Source organism: Miscanthus floridulus, chromosome 13, assembly GCF_019320115.1.
Source record: "Miscanthus floridulus cultivar M001 chromosome 13, ASM1932011v1, whole genome shotgun sequence".
Classification (NCBI taxonomy): Eukaryota; Viridiplantae; Streptophyta; class Magnoliopsida; order Poales; family Poaceae; genus Miscanthus; species Miscanthus floridulus.
This window is the reverse complement of record NC_089592.1, coordinates 87,505,439-87,532,431: the sequence shown is the minus strand read 5'-3', so window position 1 is coordinate 87,532,431 and position 26,993 is coordinate 87,505,439. Positions and strand designations below refer to the sequence as shown.

Here is a 26,993-nt window from a genome sequence, read left to right as displayed (position 1 = left end):
TAAAACATATAATTGTCCTCTACACTAATTCTACATCACCATTGGACAGAAATAGATTTATTACATGACAAAACTCATAAATAACATCATAATATTGTCATTAATCAACGTTGATCAGAATAATAACAATATTATAATCAACTAAAAATATATCCATTTTTCAAAATTAAATTTTCCCGTTGGTTCGAATTTAATAATGAAAATAACAACTTTAAATACGCAGCGAAAAGCGTAAATATTCTCATTATTATTTTTCTATAAACTTTATAGTACTGTACTTTTCTCTGAACAAAATTGTCATTGGATCAAAATTGTGCAGAGTTGGACATCAAAATTCAATTGAAATTCATCAAATATGTATCAAAAGGTTTCTGGAAAAATAAAACGAAAGAAAAAATATGTTTCACTGTGTTTGTGGCCATTTCGGCCCAGTAGAGCAGAAACGCGGCCCACGGCCCAACGCGCAGCCGCGCTCCCCCGCGTCCTAGGCCACAACCTGGGCCTGGGCCGGGATTCTCAAATCCCGCCTGGGCCAAATGTTGGCCCGAACGATCTCGTCCGTTGATTTGAATCCGACGGACAGGCTTCAATCTCAGAGAGACAAAACTGGCCTCCAGCCACTGTCCCATAACCCTAGCCCCCATTATGTTCGCCTCCCTCCGCTCTTCATGCAAGCGCAGGCAGCAGCCATGGCGGTAGGAGGAAGTGGCGGCGTCGCCGCGCGCCCCTTCACCGGTGCGTACATCTACCCGAGGGTGAGTGCACCGCCGTCGAAGGGCTGCACTGTGGTGCCCTTGACACCTGAGCCCGAGGCGGAGCCACGCGGTGGCGTGACCTGCCCGGTCGGCGCCTCTGGTTCTTCCCGCGCGCCGGCCATGGAGATGGCCGGTGGCGAAGATGGGACGACCGGTCCCCAGGTAGGAAGCCCCTTCTCTACAGTCCCCTTTCTCTTTTTAGGGTTAGGGTTTCTTTTCCCGATTCGATTCGTTCGATTCGGTTCATCTCTTTCATTTGATTTCTTTTCTTTTCTATTTGTACCCATACCGAGATCTACTCAATAGAACCTGGCTCCGATACCAATGTTAAGATCTATTATGATCACATAGTCATAGATCTAGCCGGGTACATCTTGTAAATGGATAACATGTCCTAGTACGTGAACTAGACAGAGATTAGAGGGAGGAGTAGTGCTAGGTTACCGACCATCGTAGCCCTTCGATCCGGCGTCGCCCATGGTCGTTGTGTCGGTGTCTGCGCGAGGGTAGCGATGGTCGGTGAGGACGGTGACGGTGATGGGCGGTGGCGACCGGCGGTGAAGGCCGGTGGCGGCGCAATGCCGTGGTGGCGGTGCTTCCCGTCACTGGCTGCGCCCCTCACTAGATCGGGTTAGGGTTTATCGGTGGGGAGCTCGGCTTAGGCGAACCTCGTACTCAGAGCCGCCGGCCCCCACCTCTATATATAGCGCAGTGTGACAGGGGTCCTCCAGCCATAGTGGGCTGGGCGCCCCCGATCAGGGCGCGGATCAAAGGCCCAATTGGGCCGTTGTGTCCAATTTGAGATTAGAGATCAATCTAACAGCATCATGTTCATGAAAATATGTTGAACAGTTTTTTTATAACAGTATATAAAAAATAAATACATTTCAAACAAGCCCGACCAGTAAATGTTGAAATTAATGTTTCCATTAGGCAGGAATTACTTTTTCAATAAACACATTACCTTTTGCTTTTTCCTTTGAAATACTTGCACAGAAAAGCTTTTATGGTGCTGCAGTGCTCGAACAGGATGTACTAACCGTAATTTGAAATTGCTTTACTAGAGTTGATGGTTAATTTATAATGTAAGACGTACAGAAACATGTCCCCTGTCCTTGATTGTATCTACTCTTTGTCAGTTCTTGGCTGTTCTTATTGGTGGTACTGTTTTGTACACGGAAACAATTTATAGGTTAGTTAATAATCATGCCGGACGTAAATTTGAATACAAAAAAGTTTACTTGCACATGCATATATGTAACGATATATGTAACGATTATACTGCATATGCAATTGTGCACGTCCTACACCATGCAGAGCTAAGCACACTTACGGACTTCAGAAACGAAAAACATTTGGGCAGAGTGAAAAGAGAAATGCAAGAACCAAATGCCATAACTATCCAACTCTGAAATATATACGAATTCCCTTAAAAAAAGAGGCGTTTGAGTGTTGCACACCAAAAGCATTGACAACACGAGAGTGCTCCTGCCGTTAAATTTGGTTTGCACACCAAAAGTATTGCATGTTAGGTTTCTATTACAAGTGCCTATTATCTCATAGTAATTTTGAACACAAGAAATGGAATCTCATAGTGTTCCCTCCATAATATAATAAAATTTTAAAAAAATTAAGATGAGTTAATGGAATACTCAAATGATGAATGTACCAATGTGTTAAACCCAATTAAAAAGTTTCTTCTCAAATTATGATTTTCTTTTTTAATGTACTTTGTTAAACTGATCATGAGCATCACATAAATATATTATATTATAACAAAATTTTAATAGTCATAATGCACTATATTTTAGGACAGATGGAGTAATTCTCTAGCCACTTACACAAATACTCAAATGATGAATATACCCATGTGTTGAACCCAATCAAGAAGTTTCTCCTCAAATTATAATTTTCTTTCTAACAAACTCTGTTAAGCTGAGTATGAGCATCTAAAAGCCCTAGTTTGGTTTTGGATAATTGATGAAACCTAGAACTAACCTTTGATCTAAGTGTATAAATTAGATAAGGTGGTTCAATCCAAGTGGTGAAGCAAGTGAGAGGTCCATGGTGATGAAGGTGGACATGAAATGAAGATGATCAAGCTTTAACTTGGAAAAGAAAAATGAGAAAAATAAAAACCGAGAAGATCAAGGCAAATGTATGAGATAGGTTTTTGTTTTGCACTCAAGACACCATAGAGGGTGTGAGTGACTTAGGATCGATAGCCATACTATAAAGAAGGGAGATCTTTGGCTAAACGGTTTATCGAGTGCCACTAGGTGACATGATTCAGCATATGCATTTAGGAACCTAGTGTGCTAACTTTGACCCTTGTAAAATGCTTTGAAAAATGCTAACACACGTGCACACAAGTTTTATATTTTGTGGTTAGCAAGTTGAAAGCAAGGGCTAAGTGGTTGTGGACTTAGAAAAAGAAAATGAGGAGATAGTCCACGATCGGACGCTGGCCGCGGGGTGACCGGACTCACCCCGGCGCGCCCGATCAATTATAGCGAAGTGGGGCGCTACGACCGAGAAGGGCGAGGAGCGATCGGACGCTGCCATCGGTGCATCAGGTCACTTCTTTAGGCAAGCGGACGCAGGGGTCAGCGCGCGACCGGACGCAAAGTGGCTGCATCAGGTCATGACTGACGTACGCTGACGTTGACAGGGTTCTCATAGGCAGAGACGCAGGGAGCTGACCGAACTCCCGGGCGCATCCTGTCACTTGTGACCTGACGCGTCCGGTCGACGAAAAACATCTCTGGACTCTTACGGGAAGCGAACAGACGTGGCGTGGCTCTGCAACAGGTGCGTCGGAGCAGCGCGTCCGGTCGGTTGTTTGACTGCGTGTTGAACGTTAAGTGCCCGTTGGCATCCGATGGCTGAGGTTTAAACGGGGACACGTGGCGGCCATCAGAGCGACCGGACGATGGCTAACCGGATGCTAGGCTACGTCTGATCAGTGCGTCCGGTCACCCCGAGAGTGCTCAACGGCTCTTTGAGTCTTGGGGCTCTATAAATAGAAAGGTACCGGCTTTGGGCTCACTCTCTTGGCACTTTAACATTCCTAACATATACTTATAAGCCTAAGCAAACACCTTCTACTTATCTCCATCATTGATTCATCATCATAGTGAAATTGGGAGTGATTCCAAGTGCATTTGCTTGAGTGATTGCATCTAGTGGCACTTGGGGATCGTTGTGGCTACGGATTTCTTGTTTCTCTTGGTGGTTGCCGTCACCTAGATGTCTTGGAGCAGCGGAGGAGCTTCGACACGAGTTGGTGATTGTTCGTGGCCGAGTCTAGTGTTTGTGAGGGGTCTTGTACCTTCTTCGACGGAGAGCCAAAAGGTAACTCTAGTGGATTACTCGTGTCATTGAGTTACCTCACTTATGGGTAGGTTCTTACGATGTCCAATTATGTGGACGAGGTTCGTGCAACACCTCTTAGCCGTCGAACCACCAAGTGCTGGTCGACACAATAGGGACGTAGCGTGCTGGCAAACACGTGAACTTCAGAAGAAAATTGGTTGTCTCTTGCCCTTTAATTTCTCCCGGTGATTGATTGGTATTCATATTGTGATTGGTTCATCCCTCGACGGGGCGGTATAATCACCTCATTCTCTCTATTACTTTTCCGCAAACTAGTTGTAACAAGCTCTTTAGTGTAGTTAGAATTGAGAGCTTGCTTAATAGCTTAAGTTCATCTAGTGAAGCTCTTTAGTGTAGCAAGTTTGAGAGCTCTTAGTGAGTAGCAACTTAGCTCTTATGTGTCTAGTGATCATAGCAACTAGAATTGTTGAAATAAGTGGCTTACAACTCTTGTAGAACTAGAGCAAAATTGTATTACGCCATTTGTTATACTAATCAATTGCTCTAATTGATTTGTAGATTTTAAATAGGCTATTCACACTTCTCTAACCATATTAGGACCTTTCAGTATCACATAAAATATATTATAACCAAATGTAAAAGATACGATACACTATATTTTAGGACGGAACGAGTAATTCTCCAACCACTTACATAAGTCCCTTTTGGCTCACAGTAATTTTGAACAAAGAAAAAAATCTCATAGTTTGATCAAATATATAAAAAATACAATTGTTTACTATGTATAATAAATATCAACTAATTAACAGTAGAATATATTGAGAAATGCAATATGAATAGTATTTTCTATAAATTTAACTAAAATTTTAAAATTTGATTTCTCGCAAAGTGGATGTGCAAAGATTTTGTGATGTAAAGAGTATTTTTTTATATTATATTGATTTGAAGTCATAGAAATATATTTTCTACGTAAGATATATCTATCCCTTTCTCATAACTCTCAGTGTCCCTCTCACGTCATGTGCCCTTGGTCGTGTGAGGCCTCGTTTAAATTCAGTCCTTAAAGTTTTAGGGTATCACATCGGATGTCATATGAGGGTGTTGCATAGAGTATTCGGATATTAATAAAAAAATAAATTACAGAATCCGTCAGTAATCCACAAGACGAATTTATTAAGCCTAATTAATCTGTCATTAGCGTATGTGTTACTGTAGCACCACATTGTCAAATCATGAATTAATTAGGCTTAAAAGATTTGTCTCGCAAATTAATCGCAAACTATATAATTAATTATTTTTAGTCTATATTTAATATTCTATACATATGTCAAACATTCAATGAAATAGGAAGTAAATTTTAGGGGAGGAACTAACAACCTATTCGTTTCGGCTGAATTGACTTATAAGCCATGACTGAAAATATTACTGACTGATTTAATATGAGAAAAAATATTATTTAAATCATAGATTATAAGTTAGTTACGAGCAAATAAGGTGAAACGAACAGTGTGTAAAGAAGGCCGGAGTCATCCTCACCTAGGAAAGGCCACGAGAGAATCCACTTAAAATCATAAATGTCTCTCCACCCATGTCTGCAACGTCTGCTGTGCAACATGTGCTAGAGAGAGAATCAGTGGAGGGTATAGAGAGATGCCGTGTCACCTGTGTATTGTGAGAGAAGTTCTCGTGTTTTTCGGGGTATTTAGATTTAGGGACTAAGTGCTACATGTTTAGTTGGAGGAAAGTTGGAATTTGGCTACTGTAGCACTTTCGTTTTTATTTGGTAATTAGTGTTCAATTATGGACTAATTAGATTCAAAACGTGTGTCTCGCGATTTTCAACCAAACTGTGCAATTAGTTTTTTTTCGTCTACATTTAATGCTCCATGCACGTATCGCAAGATTCGATGTAACGACTACTGTAGCACTTTTTGGGAAGTTTTTTTGAACTAAACACGGGCTAAAGTTTAGTATATATCGCATCGAGTATTTGATACTAATTAGAAAGATTAAACATGAGTCTAATTAGACTTAATAGATTTTGTGCAATTAGTTATGTAATTAGTCTATATTTAATACTCCATTCACGTGTCCAAACTTCGATGTTACAGTGACTAAATTTTAATAGGGCTGCTGACAGTCTTCTCTCCGTCCACCTGTATAATAGTTAACTCTTACTATTAATACATGGCTCACTTACCTCTCTCATAATTTTTTTTTAGTTCTTGTACCTAAGGCAGCTGTAAGCTTACAGCCCGCCTCTCTTCTTTTTCGTCCAACTTAGCATTTACCCAACTTACATCCTATTATTATACTTGCTCGGAGAAGCAACGCCCTATTTGTTTGGGCTTGTTTGGCTAATAAGTTATGACTGAAAGTTTTGTTAACTGATTTGACGTGAAAGAAAAATACTATTTATTGGCTAAAAAAAGTATGACTATAAACCAAATAAGTCCAAATAAACAGAACGCAGTACTCCACCGACATGCGGCATTGGATTTGAATGCAAGCGCGCCTTGTTTAGATCAACTCCAAATTCCAAGTTTTTTCACTCTCTCTCCGTCATATCAATTTTTAGTCGCTTGCATAGAGTATTAAATGTAGATAAAAAAATAACTAATTACATAGTTTAGTTGGAAATCACGAGATAAATCTTTTGAGCCTAGTTGATCTACGATTAGACAATATTTACCAAATAAAACGAAAGTGGTACTATTCATCAGGTTGAAAAAACTTTCAATCTAAACAAGACCCCGATGCAAAACAAAGGCGAGGCCATGCGGCCATGCCATGCTCTGCCGACTGCCGGCGCCCCTCAGCACCAGCATTATTACTGCTACTGGTGCCTGGTGGTAGTATCTCGTGTCCTCTTCCGTCCTACAGTAATCCCTGCCTGCAAGATCTCCTCTCTTTTCACCGTTGCTTTGTCCTCTGGCCATCGGTGTTTCTTGCAATTTGCATGCCCTACAACTACAAAAACCGCGGTGTCCCACTGGTAGCCTAGGGTTCTTTCCAAGCCACTGCATTAGCAGCAGCAGTAGTTTAATACTGCTCCATTGGCTAAGCTTAGGGCACTGTAAATTACTATACTTGAGGAAACAGTGACCCAGAGGCCAGGGCACATAAAACAAGTGCTCCATGCCTCCATCCATTAGAGGATACCGTTAAATTATTTAATCAAGGGCGTTTACCCGCGCTTTCCAGCAGGCACTGTTCCAAATGAGAATCACACCCAGCCGCATCAAGATTCGGAACGCATGCAGAGACGAGACTGTTCCAAATGAGTTGAACTTTTTTTTGATTCCACGAACAGCAAGCAGTTCAAGCTTCAGCATCGCACGGACATGATGGTGCTTGACTGCTTGCTGCTTGGGCATCGGCAGGCGCTTGCTGTGCAGATTTTGGCCTTTCCCTGCTCGCCTCCATTGGGAATGCTGCTGGTCTTCTCTTCTCGCAGTGGCGTGGGTGGAAGTGGAACTAGGTAGCCCTAGCAGCCCCTAGCAGGATCTCCATCGTAGCTTCACACATTTTCCTTGCACCTTTTGATGCCACCCACATATGGTTTCCGTCTTTTCGATAGGAGTACAGTAGGGTATTTTGCCTGATAATGATTTTTTATTAAGGAGCTGCCCGCTGCCTGGGGCTGGTGGCTGCTGGTCATCTCGAGGGAAGAGGAGAGAGAGAGGGACCTTGAACTGACCCTGTACTTTGTTGGGCATGAATGGGGCTCCACTACACCCTTCATTTCCTCCCTCCTAGGACAAGGTCACAGTCGCTCACACTCGCAGCCGCAGCCGCAGCCGCAGCCGCAGGAGCCGGAGGGAACAGGAAGGGGATAGTTCCACCCATCCCATGCAATAGCTCGAGTGGGAAAGGCAGGCAGCGAGCCCGTTTTTAAAATCCAAATCCACCTCCAGGCTCCTGCCGTTCCTGTGCTGTTCTTGAAGCATCAATCATGGGAACCACAAGCACCCTCGCCCGCTTCTGATGTGGCTGGATTCTTGAAGCCCGCTCGCTGCCTTCGTTTCGCCCCAGTGAGTTCGAGTTTCGTTGCGCATTTGAGTCAAGAACAGCATCTTCAGATTGCTGCGGGTTATTGCTACACTCGTTTGTGCTGCTACTAGTTTTCTGAATGAGACGCAGTATATTCTTTGTTTCTGTGAATATTTTTTTGGATTCTAATAAAGCTCCGTTATTTTCTTCCCCTTTCGCTCCCAATGTTTGATAGGGAAGGAAGGAAATGAGGTGCGCCAGATCGTGCGGCACTTTCCAGCAAGCTTCCGAAGCTTTGTGATTCGGTGGTAGCCATGGAGGACGACCGAAAAGCTCCGAGCTTTCTTGATGTGCCCAAGGATATCCCCATTGCCACCACCAAGCCTCTCACCATCCGGACCAGCGCCGCCGCATCCGGATGCGGCGGCTCCGACCGGTCCTGCCCCATCTCGCCGGCCATCTCCATCACGCCGCACCTCTACTCGCCGTCGCCGCCGTCGTCCGCGTTCGTCTCCGCGCTGCAGTCCCCGTACATCTCGCCTCGGGTTCTCGACCCGCCGCCTCCTCCGGCGGCGGCGCCGGAGCCTCAGCCGCGGCAGGAAACCAAGGCCGCCGGCGCCGGCGCCAGCGTCACCACCACCGCGGCGCCATCGCCGACGTCGTGCTCCAACGGGTCCGATATCGACGCGCCCAGCGCGTCCCGCACGCCGCCGTCCGAGCGCTACGACTCCAGCGGCATCGACGCGGCCAAGATTTCCGACGGCGGCGGTGGCGGCGGCGGCGCGGGCGCCCTGCCGCCGCGCGTGTCGTTTTCGTTCCCCGTGCCGCGGGTGTCCTTCACCAGGGGCTCCGTCGCGTCGCCGTCCTCCAACGCCAAGCTCCGGAGCTGCGACGTGTACATTGGCTACCACGGCAACGGCGGCCTCTCCAGGTTCTGCAAGTGGCTCAAGTCGGAGCTCGAGCTGCAGGGCATCGCCTCGTTCGTCGCCGACCGCGCCAAGTACTCGGATTCGCAGAGCCACGAGATTGCCGACCGGATTATTTGCTCCGTCGCGTTCGGCGTCGTGGTGGTCACCATGTCCAGTTTCCTCAATCCGTTTAGCCTTGAGGAGATCAGATTCTTTGCTCAGAAGAAGAACCTGGTGCCTATACTGTTCGACACCGAGCCAGCAGAGATCGCCGGGCTTTTCGATGGTAAATTGGAGGATAAGGAAGGGAAGGAAGCGTTTGAAGGGCTGATGCGATGCCATGAATTCAAGCTTGAGGCGAATGAGAGCAATTCGAGAAGCTGTGTGTCGAGGACGGTTACGCTGCTTCGTTCCAAGCTTGGACGGAAGAATATCGCCGAGGAGAGCGAAGCTTCTGAGAGCCTGCCTTTTCCGCGCAACCGACATTTCGTGGGAAGGGAGAAGGAGCTGAGCGAGATTGAAGGCATGCTCTTTGGTTCGACTGTGGATATCCAAGAAGTGGATTGCCCGAGGGCTTCCAGTACAAATGAGAGATCAAGCGGTGTGTCTGATGGATTTGCCGATGAGGATAGTGATACTGCAAGGAAATCCAATGCCAGGTACATCAGCTTGGAGATGCGCAAGTGCAAGGAACCGACACTGGAGGCTTGGATTGACCCAGTGATTGAGTTATCATCTGGTAAAAGCAGAAGCCTGCAGAAGCAGAGATCAAGGCACAGGAGGTCAAGGTTTCGGTGCAACAGCAAGGGCTATAGCGGTGCCAATGTAATGTGCATCAATGGTTCTTCAGGCATTGGCAAGACCGAACTGGCATTGGAGTTTGCTTACAGGTACTCACAGAGGTACAAGATGGTACTGTGGATTGGAGGCGAAGCTCGGTATTTGAGGCAAAACATACTCAATGTATCCATGAATTTGGGACTGGATATCAGTGCTGAGGCTGAGAAGGAGAGGGGTAGGATTAGGAGCTTTGAGGAGCAAGAGTTTGATGCATTCCAGCGGGTGAAGCGGGAGCTGTTCCGTGATGTGCCCTATTTGCTCATAATTGACAATCTTGAGAGCGAGAGGGATTGGTGGGAAGGCAAGGATCTCCATGACTTCATGCCAAGGAACACTGGAGCAACACATGTCATCGTGACCACACGTTTGCCACGCGTGATGAATCTTGAACCGATGCAACTGCCACAGCTCTCGTACATTGATGCGATGGCATTGATACAGGGGAAAAGAAAGAAGGACTATCCGCCTGAGGAAACCGAAGTTCTCAGAAAGTTTGATGAGCGGTTAGGCAGGCTGAGCTTTGGCCTGTGGGTCGTCGGTTCGCTGCTGTCGGAGCTCATGATTGCTCCTTCCACTCTATTTGAGGCTGTTGATAGAATATCACTGAGCGAGAATTTGTTCCCCATTGGCGCCAATGACGATGGCTTCTGCCGTAACAATTCTTTCTTGATAAAGGTCTTGGTCTTCTGTTTTGCTTTGATGGACCGAGCAAAAGGAGGAAGTCTTACGTCAAGAATGGTCATTGCCGGTTCTTGGTTAGCTCCCACTCCTGTATCATCCACACTATTAGCTGCAACAGCGAGCAAGCTACCGATGAAAGGCAGTGGTATGCACCTGTTTGGTGAATCACTCAAGACTGCATTTCTATGTGGCACACATTGTTTCCTAGCTCCAAATGGGCGGAAGGCTGAGGTGGAGTCAGCGCTCTTGCTTGTTAATCTTGGGTTGGCAAGAAAGGCAAATCGACATCCTGGTTGCTGGATCCAATTCCATCCTATCACGCAGCTCTTTGGCAAGATCAGGGGAGGTTTGGCACCCACGACTGCAGCAGTGAATGGAGTGATGAGGGCCGGAAACCCCTCGGTATACTCTGACCACTTATGGGCTAGCGCGTTCCTCGTGTTTGGTTTCAAGTCCGAGCCACCCGCCGTCCAGCTTAAAGCAGTCGACATGGTCCTCTTCATCAAGAAGACGGCGCTGCCCCTGGCAATCGACTCCTTCATGTCGTTCTCGCGGTGCGGCTCAGCTCTGGAGCTGCTCAAGGTGTGCACCAACGTCCTCGAGGAGGTGGAGAAGTCGTACGCGTCGCGGATGCAGGACTGGAACCGTGGGTCGCTGTGCTGGAGGAAGAAGCTTCAGCCGAACCACCGCGTCGACGAGTTCGTCTGGCAGGAGGTGACGCTGCTCAAAGCGACGCTGCTGGAGGCGAGGGCGAAGCTGCTGCTCCGCGGCGGGCTGTTCGACACCGGCGAGGAGCTGTGCAGGACCTGCATCAGCATCCGGACCGTCATGCTCGGCCACGGACATGCCCAGACGCTGGCTGCTCAGGAGACACTGGCGAAGCTGGTCAGGTACAGGAGTAAGATCTGAGATAAGGTGATGTCCAAGACCCTCGCAAGCTCCTTGTATAATGTGACATCCCTCTGCTGTATTACAAAGGGTTCAGAAGTTTTCATGCCCCATTTTTTTTCTGAATCTGTCATACCACCAGCTACAGTTTTGTTAGCGACCATCAGTATACTAGCCGAGGTCCATGATGCCATGTGTAACTTATTTTAGCGCAGGTTGGGGCCACATGTAAGTGGAGGTGTTATGTACAGTACAGTCCATCTGCTATTTGGTAGAACTTCATTTTCGTCTTACTACCTTGAGCTTCCCAGGCTGAACTTTCAGAAATGAAGATGTTCTTCCTTTTAACATCTCGAGTTCAGATTTGGTGAGCAAAGAGCTGCATCATACCTTAAAGTTGCTGGAAAGTGCTATGTTTTCTCCAAAAAAACATGCATCTATGGTCAAATCTGAATGCCAAACAGCAAGAATCTGTAGTCTTTCTGAAATGTTTTCGTTGTCACCACACCATCATCAGGTGGGTCAAATCTGAAATGTTTGCTTTGAACAGTCCTGTTGCTTGTTGCCCGATATGCAACGGTTCAGAAGTTTTCACGCCCCACATTTTTTTCTGAATATGTTATACCACCAGCTACAGTGTTAGCGATCATAAGTATACAAGCCAAGGTCCATGATGCCATGTGAAACTGGAGGTGTTATGTACAGTACAGTCCATCTGCTATTTGGTAGAACTTCATTTTCGTCTTACCATTGAGCTTCCCTGGCTGAACTTTCAGAAATGAAGATGTTCTTCCTTTTATCATCTGGAGTTCAGATTTGGTGAGCAAAGGGCCGCATCATACCATAAAGTTGCTGGAAGGTGCTATGTTTCCTCCGAAAAAAAACATGCATCTATGGTCAAATCTGATGCCAAACAGCAAGACTGGAAATTTACTGTTCATCATAAAATGTTGTGAGAGAAAAACACTGCTCAGACTGGAAAAAAAAAAAAGGGGAACCAGCCAGCCAAACATCACCAGCCGAACACTGCCTAGGTAATAGCTATCAACAGTCCTGTTGCTTGTTGCCTGATACGCAAACTCTCGCGGTGTTTACAAGCTCAGCTTTTGATGCAAGGTTTGTCGGGGAAAGCTGCGATGTCTGAATCTGATCTCGCGGACATTTCACCCAACGAAACGATTCTTTCGCCGAAAGCAATACGAAGCAGAAAGAAAAAGGCTATGGTTTTTTTTTTGACTGAAAGGAAGCAGTAGTAGAGGGAGGCTTGCAGCAACAGGCGCCGCCCTTTTGTTCGTCCAAAAGATCTTTCCATGCTCCCTGAACCCTGTGCTAGCTGTTCTTTGAGCTTCGTCTACATGGACAGCAGGACGACATGTCTGCTCCACGCACTTTGACGACGACGACAATGGCGTTGGCGATCTACCACTGCCGTGGTGAGTGACACATGCACAGATGCACTCCCAGATCCGCGTGGGCTGTAGTGGAGTGGAGGCCTACCAAACCAACTCGGGTGGTCAATGGGCCTGTGCCTGTCGTTGTCGGCCCAACCCAACCCACCCGACGACGATCAGCCGAGGAGGGCGTATGCTTGCGAATACGAGCTCGCACGGGGGGCTATTTGCAAAACACGCGCGCACCCAGCGTCCCACACGGCCACACCCAGCTTTGCTTTCCTCGTCCGCTTCCCCTCCCTCCTCCGTCTCCGCCCCTACCCGCCCCGCGTCGCCCATCGCCAACCGCCGACGAGATCCGGCGCGGGAAAACGAGCCCCAGATCCGGCGGCGAGATCTCGGGGCCCGGGAGAGGCCGTACGCACTCTCATGGGATCCCGTTAAGCCCGGTCCCTCCTCCTCCCGCCGCTGCTGTCGCCATGGCGGGGAGCGACCTCGAGCCGCTGCGCACGGGCGCGGCGGCGCTGCCGTCCTCGTCGGACCCGGACTCGCCCGCCGCGACCCCGCGCCGGAGCCGGGTGCGGGACCTGCTGCGCAACCTGGACCTCAGGCTCTCCAACCGGAGCCGCGGCGGCGAGGGCGCGGTCGCGGCCGCCGCTGCGGGGCACGGCCGCGGGGAGGCAGGGGCGTCGCCGAGGAGGGGCGAGGAGGACAGCGACGTGCTCGGCGACGGCGCGCCGCCCGAGTGGGCGCTGCTGCTCGTCGGCTGCCTCCTCGGGCTCGCCACCGGCATCTGCGTCGCCGCGTTCAATCGCGGGGTGAGTGCCGAGATCTCTCCTTGTGGGGAATCGCGTTGTTTCTTACGGAATAATCTGTACCATCTTTTTATTTTCTAACGGTATGCTAGTGTTAATTAGTTTATTACCCGTTACGATCGTGATTTGCTGTTGAGGATGCTATATGTTAAGAGACATCAATGTATTTTTTTTGTGCCTCCTAAATGTGTAATTTCATGGCGTGGGGATGGTAGCATGTTTCACAGTATTTCGATTTCGACTCTGCTGTTCGATGCTAAGGGTTTGCAGGCAGTGTATTATGTTGAATTTTAGCTCTACTGACTGCCTGGTGTCTTCTTGGTGGTGGTTTTTGTGAACGGCTTGGTTTCCTGTTTTCTATTTTATGCTGTGAATTGATCAGATAGCGTTTGGTAATAGTCAATTTATTAGGTGGATGACTATTTTACTTTCCTCAGAATGCGCAAAAAAAAAAAGACAGAGACAGAATTTAGAGATGGCTCAATCAATTTATTAGGTGGATGACTATTTTATTTTCCTCAGAATGCGCAAAAAAAAGGCACAGACACAGAATTGAGAGATGGCTCAATTTGTTGTTTTACCAGTTATTAGTGCTACCAGTGAATTAATTAACATGATTCTCAATTTTGTGAGTCACTGGTCTTTGGAGTAATATCTTGGTGATTCCATACCATTTGGTGTGGATTTATTGTTCTATACAATCAAGGTGATTTTACTCACCTGTTTGCTCTCTTACTGTGATCTTGAACCACTGGCAATCGGCAAGCAATTTCCAATACAGGGTTAGATCTAAATCCATTGCACGTCAGTTGTGCTGTGTACTTAAGCCAGTTATTCAAATCAAAAGGAGAATATCTTACTTTGGAAGAACATATAGTCATCGTATGAGGGCTATTCAATTGTGTTTGGCTGTGCATTTTTTTATTTACACAAAGTTCTTATTTCAACCTTCCCAAATGTCTGTTACTGTCTCAGAAGTGCCTGCCTGGCTTTTTCAGGTACATGTCATACATGAATGGGCATGGGCAGGCACTCCCACTGAGGGTGCTGCTTGGCTTCGTCTGCAGAGGCTTGCTGATACTTGGCATAGGATATTGTTAATTCCAGTGACTGGTGGAGTAGTTGTGGGTATGATGCATGGATTATTGGAGATTTTTGAGCAGATAAAGCAATCATTATCATATCAAAGGGAGGGTATTGATTTCATGTCTGCAATTTTTCCCACAATCAAAGCCATCCAAGCCGCAATTACTTTAGGGACAGGGTGTTCACTGGGGCCAGAAGGACCCAGTGTTGATATTGGTAAATCTTGTGCAAATGGGTGTGCTGAAATGATGGAGAACAATAGGGAACGGAGAATTGCTCTTGTTGCTGCTGGATCAGCTGCTGGAATCGCTTCAGGTATTTTAATTAATTATCTATTCCATTCGTGATATGGACTCAATGGATTAAAAATGAATGGGATGTGCTTCCAGTTTTGTTTCGGCTTGCTAAGATATTGGCCATTTTTATCTCAAAAATTGCACTTGTGGTTAGGAAGTGGAAACATGGAATATTTTTAGGAATAATAAATCTTTTGCTTAAATTCCTTTTTATAACCGTCATGCTACTGAGTTTCTTGCCCTATATCCTCCCCTAACTTGTGTTACTATGTTCCTTTAGGTTTCAATGCTGCAGTTGCTGGATGCTTTTTTGCTATCGAAACAGTATTAAGGCCACTTCGAGCAGAAAATTCTCCACCATTTACTACTGCTATGATTATATTGGCATCAGTTATATCATCAACTGTTTCCAATGTTTTGCTAGGGGAAAAGGCAGCATTTATTGTCCCGACGTATGAACTAAAATCTGCTGCTGGTATTTTACCTTATTCTGATCATTTTTGGTGTTACTAAGGTAGATGTTTCTTAGTTACCTTCAAGATATAGGGAAGCATGTGTTCTCACCTTATTTTTGGCTCTAATTTCCATCTATATTTTTTAGATAATTTCAGTCTGTCCTTATGTGATACCAGTCTGTTATTGTATGATACGCGGCCCGTACATTTTTTGCGCTTTTGCTATTTCGAGAAACATTAATGTGAGCGAATATCTGTAATTAACTTTGTTGCAAACTTCTGATTGTAAATCATTTATAGCTATTCTTCATTACCATGCCATCTTATCTCTCCAACTTCTATATTTTTCTCCAGCAGCCTGTCTAGCATTCTCTTTTTGAAACCTGGGAACTCAAATAAAGCTTTAATTTCCTACTTTAGGCTGTAGTGCCCAGTCGAACTTTACCGGACTCCTTAATCATCCTCTAGGCTTATGGTAAGAGCTAGAACATGTGTTCTTTTTGCTTTTTCAGTTTGGTGTTAATTGCTTTCCCAGGAGCAAAAACAGATAGTTGTATTACCCTTCTGTAGTCTTTTAATAATCAAATGTGGCAGGTTCATGGTTTTGTTGCTGTTCTATTTACCACCATGATGCAGCACGTGTGATTCCATGTAGAAGTATTTACAACTCTGTTTTGTTAGTGTTTTCATGAGCTAGCATTTTTTTATTGCCATTTAGAATTTGGTACCCTGCAATGCTTTGTGGTCTAACATTAGTTGTATTTCTCCAACTTTTTTACTGTTAATGTTACTTTGTTTCAACATAAAACTGACTAAGATTATATTCTCCAGAGCTGCCACTCTACCTTATTCTGGGCATGCTTTGTGGTGTTGTGAGCGTGGCATTCAGGCAGTTGGTTGTTTGGTTCACTAAGACTTTTGACTTGATAAGGAAGAAGTTTGGCCTTCCTGCTGTAGTATGTCCTGCTCTAGGTGGTCTTGGAGCTGGTTTAATAGCTCTAAGGTATCCTGGAATATTGTATTGGGGTTTCACCAATGTTGATGAGATTCTACATACGGGTAAAAGTGCTTCAGCCCCTGGAATCTGGCTCTTGGCTCAATTAGCTGCTGCGAAAGTTGTAGCAACGGCACTTTGCAAAGGTTCTGGTCTTGTTGGTGGTCTTTATGCTCCAAGTTTGATGATTGGCGCTGCTGTCGGTGCTGTTTTTGGAGGCTCAGCAGCAGAATTAATAAACTCTGCGATTCCGGGTAACACTGCTGTCGCACATCCTCAAGCTTATGCACTGGTAAGTTTCTTATCTATTGTCACTCAGTTTAACGTTTGATAACTCCAAGAGTGTGCTAACTTTCCATACGATTTAGGTGGGAATGGCTGCTACGCTGGCTTCAGTGTGTTCTGTTCCACTGACGTCTGTGCTGCTGCTCTTTGAATTGACTAAGGATTACAGAATTCTACTTCCTCTAATGGTACTGTACATTGGGTTTGCAATTTTTTACTGCCCTATAATTCAATATATTCATTATTTTGTGCTGATTAACAGGGAGCTGTTGGTTTAGCAATATGGGTCCCATCTGTTGTAAATCAATCTGGTAGCAAAGATACATTCGAGGCAACATCACCTCGTCATGGCTATTCGTCACTGTTACCTCCCACAGATAGGAATGAGACAGATTGGAGGCGACAAGATGGAGACGATGTGGAACTTGCAATTCTAGATGTTGATCCCTACCACTATGGTAGTAACAATGAGGAGATGCTTCTTGATGACTTGAAGGTTGATAATTGAAGTTATTCTCGTTTTTTGTTTGTACAAAGTTAAATGATTAATACATTTGTGAAATGTGATGCTCAAGTTATTTTGCAACTTCCTGACATCACTTTTCCAGGTATCGCAAGCAATGACAAAGCATTATTTGAAGGTCACACCTACATTCACCATCGAGGAGACAACAAGGCTTATGCAAGAGAAGCAGCAAAGCTGTGTTGTTGTTGTAGATAATGAAGATTTTCTCGAGGGAATTGTAACATTAGGTGACCTTCGTCGTAAAGGATTTGTGCCAAGTGAAAACTCTGATAGTACCCAGGCAAATTCATCGACCTTGGATGTATGTAAACTGCTCATATTGTAGCTGCAATTTTAGTCCTTCCTGTTATTTACTCATTATGTTAGCACTACAAACATTTACTTGGCAACTTCGCAGGCAAATTCTTCTCTTGTGTCATCATGCCTCACTCGAGGTTTTCAGTTCCATGGCAATGAAAGAGGACTGGTGACCTGCTTTCCAGATACAGACCTGAGCACTGCCAAGGTTCTTATGGAAGTTAAAGGGATTAAACAACTTCCGGTAGTCAAACGTGGTGCTGGCCGTAGAAATGATGGGAGGCGTAAGGTCCTTGGCCTTCTTCATTATGATTCAATAGGATGGTGCTTAAGGTGATCCCTTTCCCCTGTTTATGTTTTTGGTTTATTACTTTAGTTGTCTTATTTAATAATCTGCTTCTTGTTTTCTATGTTAACGTCATATTTGGTTTGTTAATGAGATATATAACCAAGAGTAGTTGACTTTCACATGTACGGTAACACAACCAGGGTTTTGAAAACTTGAAACTAACTGGATGAAAAACTGGAGGTGATCATGTTTTGGTTTTCCAGCACCCATTCTTCAGGGCTCAGATTCCCTGTAGACCTCCTCTCTTATCATTAATTACACCAAAATTTGAGAGGAGCAAACTATTTAGGCACCCAGATACCTCGCACAGAAAACTGAAAAACTAGGATTCTGTTTTCTGGGTCCAAAAGTTTCTAGCACTAAATACTACCAAACACCACAGTTTCCCTAAGAGCCTGATTGTAGAAGCATTTCAGCATTTGACTGTAACTGAACAAGTGCGAGTTAACTGATTGACTGACATAGGAGAACTGTACCCTTGTGCTTCCTAGTACCTTACAATAAAAAAAAAGGTCTGATGCTAATGTTTGGGCTGTTATCCATCTGCAGGGAAGAGCTTGAGCGGTGGAAGGCACTATACCAGAGAGAGAATTTCCAGCAGTCAACAGTTAATGGGCACTGAATATGTGGAACTGAAGTTTTGTTCGTGCTTTGTAGCGAAGATACGAAATATATAGTGACATTCCGACAAAACTAGGATTAGCTTAGATCGCATCTGTCAAAGAGCCCCCTCGTCAACTGTAAAGCCTTGAGTCTTACCAAGATATGCATTTTGTATCAAACATATATATAAGAGGTTTAAGAGGTGATCCATATATGAGAGATGATGTGTGTGGTCTGCTGTTATCAGATTTCGTTGTGGAGTGCTGAAGTTCGGACACGGTATTGTACATAAACCTGATTTGGCCGCCCTTGTTCAGTGCAAGAGGTTGCTACTCAAATTATGGTTGTTGGAAGAGAAAAATTACAAGGCTTATTTTTTCTTTCTTTAGGACAAGCATTTGATCATACTACTTTGTTATTACTCCCATCGATCAAAACAAATGGCGTTTGGAAATCTTAATTATTACTTCAAAATAAAGTAATTTATTTGTTCTACTATAATAATATACTTAAAATTGGAGTAATACATATTTGTGGAGCGAAATTATTATTATTAAAGCCTTATTCATAACTGCCTATAGTTATAATTTTCTGTCATATAAATAAAGTACTAGTCTTAATAGAGTAATTGCTGGCATTGGTGAAATGAAAACACGACTTGTAAAGAAAACGTATGGAGTTTTTAATATGCTTTATCATGTACTCTTGCATGTATTTTTGTAGCGCTATATATACACGCTAGAAGTCCTTAGCTCCTACTCAGGGATGCAAGTAGGTTTATCCACAAATCCACAAATAGGTTTCATGCATGTATTTTTGTAGTGCTACATACACGCTAGAAGTCCTTAGCTCCTACTCAGGATGCAAGTGGGTTTCACAGATCCACAAATAGGTTTTATTTTGTATGTAGGTAATGTAGAGAACCGTGATGCCTAAGAGGGAGGTAAATTAAACAACTTAAAATTCCACTTCTCTAAACTATGATTTCTTTTTCTACACTTAGCAAAACATATGCAAAAGATAAACTATCTCAATGTGCAATTACGGTTTTGCTAGTGTGTCGCTATCTCTACCGCAAAAGGAGTAATATAAACAATGTAAATGCGGAAGCTAAAGAGCAAGGTAGAGATATGCAAACTCCCGTCGACGACTCTGGTATTTTTACCGAGGTATCGAGAAGCGCGCAAGCTTTCCTCTAGTCCTCTTGAAGCCCCTCGCAAGGGTCAAGCTCCCGGTCAGGTAACTGCGTGGATAGCTTCGGGTCTTCCCCATGCGCAAGTGGGTCTCCGGTTAAGCCACTCGTGGCAAAGCCTCTCCCGGACCGCTTTCCGCCATCTACACTATCAAGCTTTCGGCCAAAACGCCACGGGCCTTATTTCTTCTAGTACACGGTGGTAGCCACACCACAAACGCGGTTGGTGTGATCTCATAAGACTACAAACCCCTCCGATGTACAAGAATAGTACGCGCAAGCACCGAGTGGTAAGAGGTATGCAAACCTCACTAAACACTAGGCTAAAACCTAGAGCAAGCACATAAACGGTGGTCTAATCAACCTAAGCACTTCACAAAGCACCTACGCTAATCACCTGATGAATCACTAAGCACTATGCATGTGGATATCACTAAAATGGTGTATCAACACCCTAGATATGTTTTCTCAGCCCCACCCATGTGAAATGGCCGGTTCGGGGGTCTATTTATAAGCCCCATGGAGAAAGTAGCCGTTGGGGACGAAATCCCACTTTTCTGCTACCGACCGGACGCTCAGGTCGTCCTGATCGGACGTGTCCGGTGGTCCCGACCGTTAGAGCCGCGATCAGCTGATCGGACGCTGCTGGCGTCCGGTCACATGCCACCGGACGCGTCCGGTCGTAATTTTGCCGCTCTGGAACCACTCTGTACTCGATCGGACACTGCCGTTCCTGCGTCTGGTCGATTAGCCACCAGCGTCCGGTCAATGCTGAGCTATTGCCGAGATGATGAACAGTACCATCGGTGCGTCCGGTCACTTTTAGTCTTCAGCGTCCGAGCAACTGATTGGAGCGTCCGATCGCTATAAGGACAATGTCTAGTGTGTGCCCGGTCACCTCTGTGAGCTCGTTTCTTCGCGATCTTATGTCCGGCTTTGTTCCTATCTTCGTGCTTGGACTTTGCTTGATATCTTGGGTCTTTTCTTGTGCTTCTAGGATCTTGCTTAAGGTGTTGATCATCGGATCATCACGTCGCCTTCGTCCAAGTCACGTCTTGCACCCTATTAAACTACAAACAATCACTTGTAAATTCATTAGTCTAATTTGGTTGTGTTGGTCATCAAACACCAAAATCCAAAGTAAATGGGCCTAGGGTCCATTTTCCTTATAATCTCCCCATTTTTGATGATTGATAACAACACGACCAAAGCAAGCAAATGATAAAATTTTGGAATTTAAAAACTATCTACTTGCTAGGATGCAATGCAAATCGCAAGGTTATATGATACTAAAAGATACCACTTGTAAAAGATACTACTTGTAAGGCTAAAAGGTACGTTTTAAAAGATACTACTTGTAAGACCATTACCACTTGTAAATTATATACTACTTGTAAATTATTATGATCGGGCTTGCTTTTAGTCCTATAAATTCTCCCCCTTTAGAATCAAACACCGAAAAGAAAGACATTAGTAGCACAAGGAAGGATTAAACTTTGTGATCCTTTGTATGTGGAGTGGAATAGATCACAAAATTTGACTCTCACATTACATAGACTAAGCTCCCTCTAAATATATGCATACATATGATGGAGAATATAGTTTATGCATAATTGGCAAATTAATGCTCATAGGAGTTTAATCTATATAATGCATGGAGAAAGCATATAAATATCAAAGTGAAATCAACATGATGATATCGGATTAGAAATACCATATGTGGAAACCAATTTAATTTATACCACTCGCAATAGGTGGTGGATGTTTGAAGTATGATGCTTAACTCCGGGGACTCTATTTTCCTTGCAATGAGACTACTACACACATGATAAGCTTGAAAAAGTGTTAGTCTCAAAGCATCCAACTTATAGAGTAACCTCCCCCTAAATTTGTGCACACAAGTATAGAATACTTGTATGAGATATGCATATTGATTTTAAAATAAAAAATACCACTTGAAAGATGACATCACATGAATGTGAGAATCATTTTCGAAAATGATATTCGGGAGAAATTATCTACAATTTGGACTTTGGCACATATTAGATGAACAATTGAAAGACAAGCTACGTGCTGTGCTTCTAAACAATTTAAACCATATAGGTTTGCTCCAAGGGTTAAGAATGAAACCGAGCAATCCTACCATATGATTTACCTAGTGTATGCATGACAAATGATATAAGCATGCAAATACAAACCTAGGCATGAAAGGAACTAGATGCTAATTGAGATTGCAAGATTTTAAATTTTAATACCACTTGTAGGAAATACCAATTGAAGGAATTTATATCTAGTTACCTAACATGGGAAGGGAAATTTGGGTCCATAGTATTCACTAACCCACTTGGCAATTGACATGATCTAATGTGATGCACCCCATGAAATGCACCCATACTTTGCTAAGTCTCCAAATTCTCCAAAGTCCATCGGACTTCTCACTTCCCTTTCGAGATCCAAACCTTCTTGGTGCTCTTCATATTTGAAATGATTTTCTTTGGCACCCAAAAGTGTTTGACCCCATTTGTTGGCTTGCTTGTTCACCTTGATGGTCACCACCATGTCATTTTTCTTCTTCTTCAAGAGATAAGGTGTGGATGCCTTTTTGTCCACCTTGTTGGTGTAGGTATTGGAGAACTTGCTTGTTTGCTTTTTTTTCTTTCTCCTTTGCTCCTCCCCCATTCTTTACCTTGCACTCATAGGACATGTGGCCTTCCTTGTGGCATACGTAGCAAACCACGATTTGTCCTTCATCAAGCTTCTTCACTCCCTTGACGGTGTTATCTTGATAAAGTTGGACTTGCTTCGTCTTGCCTTTCACTTGAGTCAAGTCCTTGGTGAGGCGAGCCACTTCTTGCTTGAGTTGGTCATTCTCCTTTGCAACTACATGTATCTATAACAACTTTCTCAACACAAACTTAGTTGCACAAGGGTGAGTCTAAACATAAATCATTACAAGAAGTAGAGATATTCTTCTTAGGCATGTCAAAGATTGAACCTTTCTTATTAGGTGCCTCAGTGGGGGTTGTACCAACGGCTTCGAGATTAGCAACTTTATTAGTTAGCTCATCATAATATTTGCACATAGTTTCCAATTTAGCAAGCAAACATTTATAAGCATCTTGTGAGCTAGATAACTTTTTTTTAATTTTTCATTTTTCTTTATAAGTTGCTCATCATTGATTGTGCATGCATTTGTTGTTGCACTAGCCTCAAGTTGCTCAATTTTAGTAGATAGCTCCATATTAAGATTGGCAAAAGTTTCATATTATTCAAGCAAAGTAGCATAAGCTTATTGAGAGCTATCTAGTTTTTCTTTTAATTTTTCAAGCTTCTTTTGTTGACTAGTGTAAACTTTAGCATAGTTAAGATTTTGTTGCATAACTTCATCATAAGAAGGTATTTCATCAACACTATTACTCTCACTAGAGGATGAGCTTTTGTTACCTCGTGCCATAAGGCACACACGAGAAGACCTTGATGATGAGTGCTTGTGGCTTCGCCTCTTATGATGGTCTTCTTCTTCATTTGAAGAATTATCCCATGACCTTATTGATGTGAGGGCTTTGTCCTTGCACGCCTTCTTCTTTGTCTTAGGTGTGGGCTTGTTTGGACAAACTTCCACAAAGTGCCCCAACTCGCCGCATCCATAGCATCCTTTCTTCCTTTACTCATTTCTTTGATTGGTGAAAATGAGATATTAAATTTGGATCGGCACACCTTTGACATTGAGCCTGGGGATCATCTTCTCCATCTTGTTGATAAGTTTGATTGATTCTTCATCAAGGTTGGAGGTGGAGGAGGAAGATTGATCATCATCACTTGAATCTTCATCATCATCATCATCATCTTCTTCTTCATCTTCACTTGAGAAGCTTGAGCTTGACCTTGTCTCAACTTTCTTGCCCTTCATCTTCTTTTTCTCACTACATGCGAGAGCTTTACCTTTGCTTGATGAAGATGCTTCTTCTTGACCCATTTTGCGTGACATTTCAAATGCCACTATCTTGCCAATGACTATGGCCGGGGTCATTATGGGGGTATGGCCCCTGGTATCCACAAGACAAGACATGGGCCGCACCATCAGAAGTGGCCCAGCCCATGCACGGCACTGCTCGGCGTGCACCGCAAGATATTATATAGTATCAAATAGGCTACTTTCCTTGTAACCCTACCCCTCTAGAGTATATAAGAAGAGGCAGGGGTCCCCTAGCGGACAAGCTACTTGGTCGTCTAGATCAATACAATACACCAAAGACACAGGATGTAGGGTATTACGTCGATCAGATGGCCCGAACCTGTCTAAATCGTTGTCTCTGTGTCTTGTGTCACCATCCGGTTTCTGATTACGCACACCCCCACTAACAAATCTACCATCGTGGGATACCTTTCGGTGAACTACCGAGCACCTTTTGTCGACAATTGGCGTGCTAGGTAGGGGTGTGCGCTTGATCCCATGGCGAGCCAGATGGACCTCAAATCAACAATGCATTCTCGTCGTCAATCTCGTGGAGATCCATGTCGGTCCACGACAACAATTCATCGCTGGCTACATCAGCCCCCACGACAGCAGATCCGATCTTGGAACCACCTCCGAGGTCGTCTTCACCAACAACTCACTGCCTGCCAGGTGCTCGCCGTCAATGCTGACCAGATAACGCCATACGTCGCCGACCAGACTTTCTGTCTAAAGCTAAGTCACGCTTTAATATTCTTCTAAATATTCTTCAATCTTCGTATATCGCCATAATGTTTCTCCAAGCTGTTTTCTCCATGTTTGCTCTCCGAATGATTTTTTGAACCCTCGAACAGTCATGTTGACGCTCGGATGTCCCCAGAGACGACCCTGTCTCTGGCTTCTCCCTACACGTGCTACGGGCTCCGCGCTCTGCGTTATGGGTGGTCGGCAGCGACTCCTTAGCGATGCTTTGTTCTTTCTACACGTACATGGGCTCCACGCTCGATGTTATGGTTAACAGGCTAGTTAGGGCTGGACACTCAACTACACACTAACTGGTCGGGCGGTTCATATTAAATATAAATACATCTTCACACCAACTAATCGCCGAGTTGCATACGTTGTTTCATTGCCATTGCTGATTTTTCTCTGGAGTTCATATATTTTTACATCATGTACTACTCGTTCTCCATATTTGTATTGCAGGATCATCGTCCAGGTGATCGGACCACCTGGTGCTCGGACTTCTCCACCGATCAACTGGTCAGACCACTAGGTTCATGGACTTCATTGCCGACCAGTTGATCGGACTATTCGCCGCTACGCCGGGGGCTCCTCGGTGCTCGGACATCGCCAGCTACGCCGGGGACTCCTCGGCTCAGTTTCTTTGTGCTCGAGGACTAAGTGGGCACACTTCACCCCACTTCACCTTGCGGACATCGCCAACTACGCCGGGAACTCCTCGGTGCTCGAACATCATCGCCTACACCGGGGACTCCTCGATGCTCGAACATCGCCAGCTGAGCCGGGGACTCCTCGGTGCTCGGACATCGCCAGCTACGCCGGGGACTCCTCACTCTTCGGTGCTCAAACATCGCCAGCGATGCCAGGGATTCTCGCTCCTCAGTGTTCAGACATCGCCAGTGACGTCGGGGACTCTCGCTCCTTGGTGCTCGGACATCACCAGCGACGCCGGGGACTCTCACTCCTCGGCGCTCGGACATCGCTAGTGACATCGGGGACTCTCGCACCTCGGTGCTCGGACATCACCAGCGACGCCGGGGACTCCTCGCTCTTTGATGCTCAGACATCACCAGCGACACCAGGGATTCTTGCTCCTCAGTGTTCAGACATCGCCAGTGATGCCGGGGACTCTCGCTCCTCGGTGCTCGGACATCACCAGCGACGCCGAGGACTCTCGCTCCTCGGTGCTCGGACATCGCCAGCTACGCTGGAACTCCTCGCCGCACGGACATCGCCCTCAATGCCGGGGACTCTCGCTCCTTGGTGCTCGGACATCGCCAGCAATGCCAGGGACTCTCGGTCCTCGGTGCTCGGACATCGCCAGCGACGCTGGGGACTCCTTGCTCTTCGGTGCTCGGACATCGCCAGCCTCCTCGGTGTTCGGACATCGCCAGCAACACCAGGGACTCTCGCTCCTCGGTGCTCGGACATCGCCAGCGATGCCGGGGACTCCTCGCTCTTTAGTGCTCGGACATCGCCAGCGACACCGGGGACTCCTCGCTCCTCGGTGCTCGGACATTGCCAGCGACGCCGGGGACTCCTCGGTGCTCGGACATCGCCGGCGACGCCGGGGACTCCTCGCTGCTCCTTTGGTGGTCGGATCTTGCTACGTCTCATCGGTGTGCTATCAAGCTGCTCCATGCTATTTGGATCAGGGTGCTGATCTTGGGCAGCACGTCTGGAGTCTTGATACGCGCATGTCGAATGACGTCGGCAAAGCTTTTCAGACTTCTTTTTCTTTGACCCTGCTACAAGATTCATTCTTCATCTTTCGGCAAGCTTAGGGACTAAGTGGGCGCACTTCACCTTGCGGTGAATGTGCGCTTTTCTCATCTTGAGGCTACGCCCGGAGACTGGCTGTCTGCTCGGCTGGCCTTCTACTTTCTAACCCTAGCACCACATGACTACATCACCTACTGTCAGGCTCGGGGACTAGCTGTGGGGGTATGGCCCCCGGTATTCACAAGACAAGACATGGGCCGCACCATCAGAGGTGGCCCAGCCCACAAGATCAAGGCGTGCACGGCGCTGCTCGGCGTACACTGTAAGATATTATATAGTACCAAATAGGCTACTTTCCTTGTAACCCTACCCTTCCATAGTATATAAGGAGAGGCAGGGGTCCCCTAGCGGATAATCTACTTGGTCATCCAGATCAATACAATACACCAAAGGCACATGACGTAGGGTATTACGTCGATCAGATGGCCCGAACCTGTCTAAATTACTGTCTCCGTGCCTTGTGTCACCATCCGGTTCCTGATTACGCGCAACCCCACCGACAAATCTACCATCGCGGGATACCCCTCGGTGGACTGCCGAGCATCTTTTGTTGATAGTCATCGTGCTGAAGTCCTCTATGTTGTGAAGGATGGTGATGATGCTTGCATATTTCTTTTATGGTAGCACAGAGATGATCTTCCTCATGATGTCCGCATCATCTAACTTTGTTAATCCTATTGAATGGAGCTCATTGATAATTAGATTCAAACAAGAATATATATCACGAACAAGTTCATCATCATTCATTTCAAAGGAATCATAATTTTGCTTAGCTAAATAATGTTTTTGCTCACGGACATTAGTTGTGCCGTCATGGAGCTC

General features: G+C 45.3%; 2 protein-coding genes across 2 annotated transcripts; both read left to right on the top strand.

Moving 5' to 3' along the window:
• The first annotated feature begins 7,760 nt into the window (after nucleotides 1–7,760).
• LOC136501186 (uncharacterized) lies at nucleotides 7,761–11,855 on the top strand. Its single transcript, XM_066496681.1, has 2 exons — nucleotides 7,761–8,125; nucleotides 8,320–11,855. Exon 2 carries the CDS (start codon nucleotides 8,399–8,401, stop codon nucleotides 11,420–11,422), a length of 3,024 nt encoding a protein of 1,007 aa, XP_066352778.1. The 5' UTR covers nucleotides 7,761–8,125; nucleotides 8,320–8,398; the 3' UTR covers nucleotides 11,423–11,855.
• Nucleotides 11,856–13,044: 1,189 nt separating this feature from the next.
• Nucleotides 13,045–18,741, top strand: LOC136500671 (chloride channel protein CLC-f-like). The gene is made up of 9 exons (XM_066496082.1): nucleotides 13,045–13,610; nucleotides 14,606–15,008; nucleotides 15,270–15,464; nucleotides 16,276–16,730; nucleotides 16,807–16,911; nucleotides 16,986–17,219; nucleotides 17,332–17,550; nucleotides 17,647–17,879; nucleotides 18,445–18,741. The coding sequence occupies exons 1-9, from the start codon at nucleotides 13,272–13,274 to the stop codon at nucleotides 18,515–18,517; spliced, it is 2,256 nt and encodes a 751-aa protein (XP_066352179.1). The 5' UTR covers nucleotides 13,045–13,271; the 3' UTR covers nucleotides 18,518–18,741.
• The last annotated feature ends 8,252 nt before the right edge of the window (nucleotides 18,742–26,993 follow it).

Excerpts from the sequence above, each read along its gene's own strand:
- LOC136501186 (XM_066496681.1), top strand. The coding sequence starts at position 8,399 with ATGGAGGACGACCGAAAAGCTCCGAGCTTTCTTGATGTGCCCAAGGAT.
- LOC136500671 (XM_066496082.1), top strand. The coding sequence starts at position 13,272 with ATGGCGGGGAGCGACCTCGAGCCGCTGCGCACGGGCGCGGCGGCGCTG. Across the intron at positions 16,912-16,985 it reads GAATTCTACTTCCTCTAATG|GGAGCTGTTGGTTTAGCAAT; the intron begins GTACTGTACATT and ends GCTGATTAACAG. Across the intron at positions 17,220-17,331 it reads TGCTTCTTGATGACTTGAAG|GTATCGCAAGCAATGACAAA; the intron begins GTTGATAATTGA and ends TCACTTTTCCAG.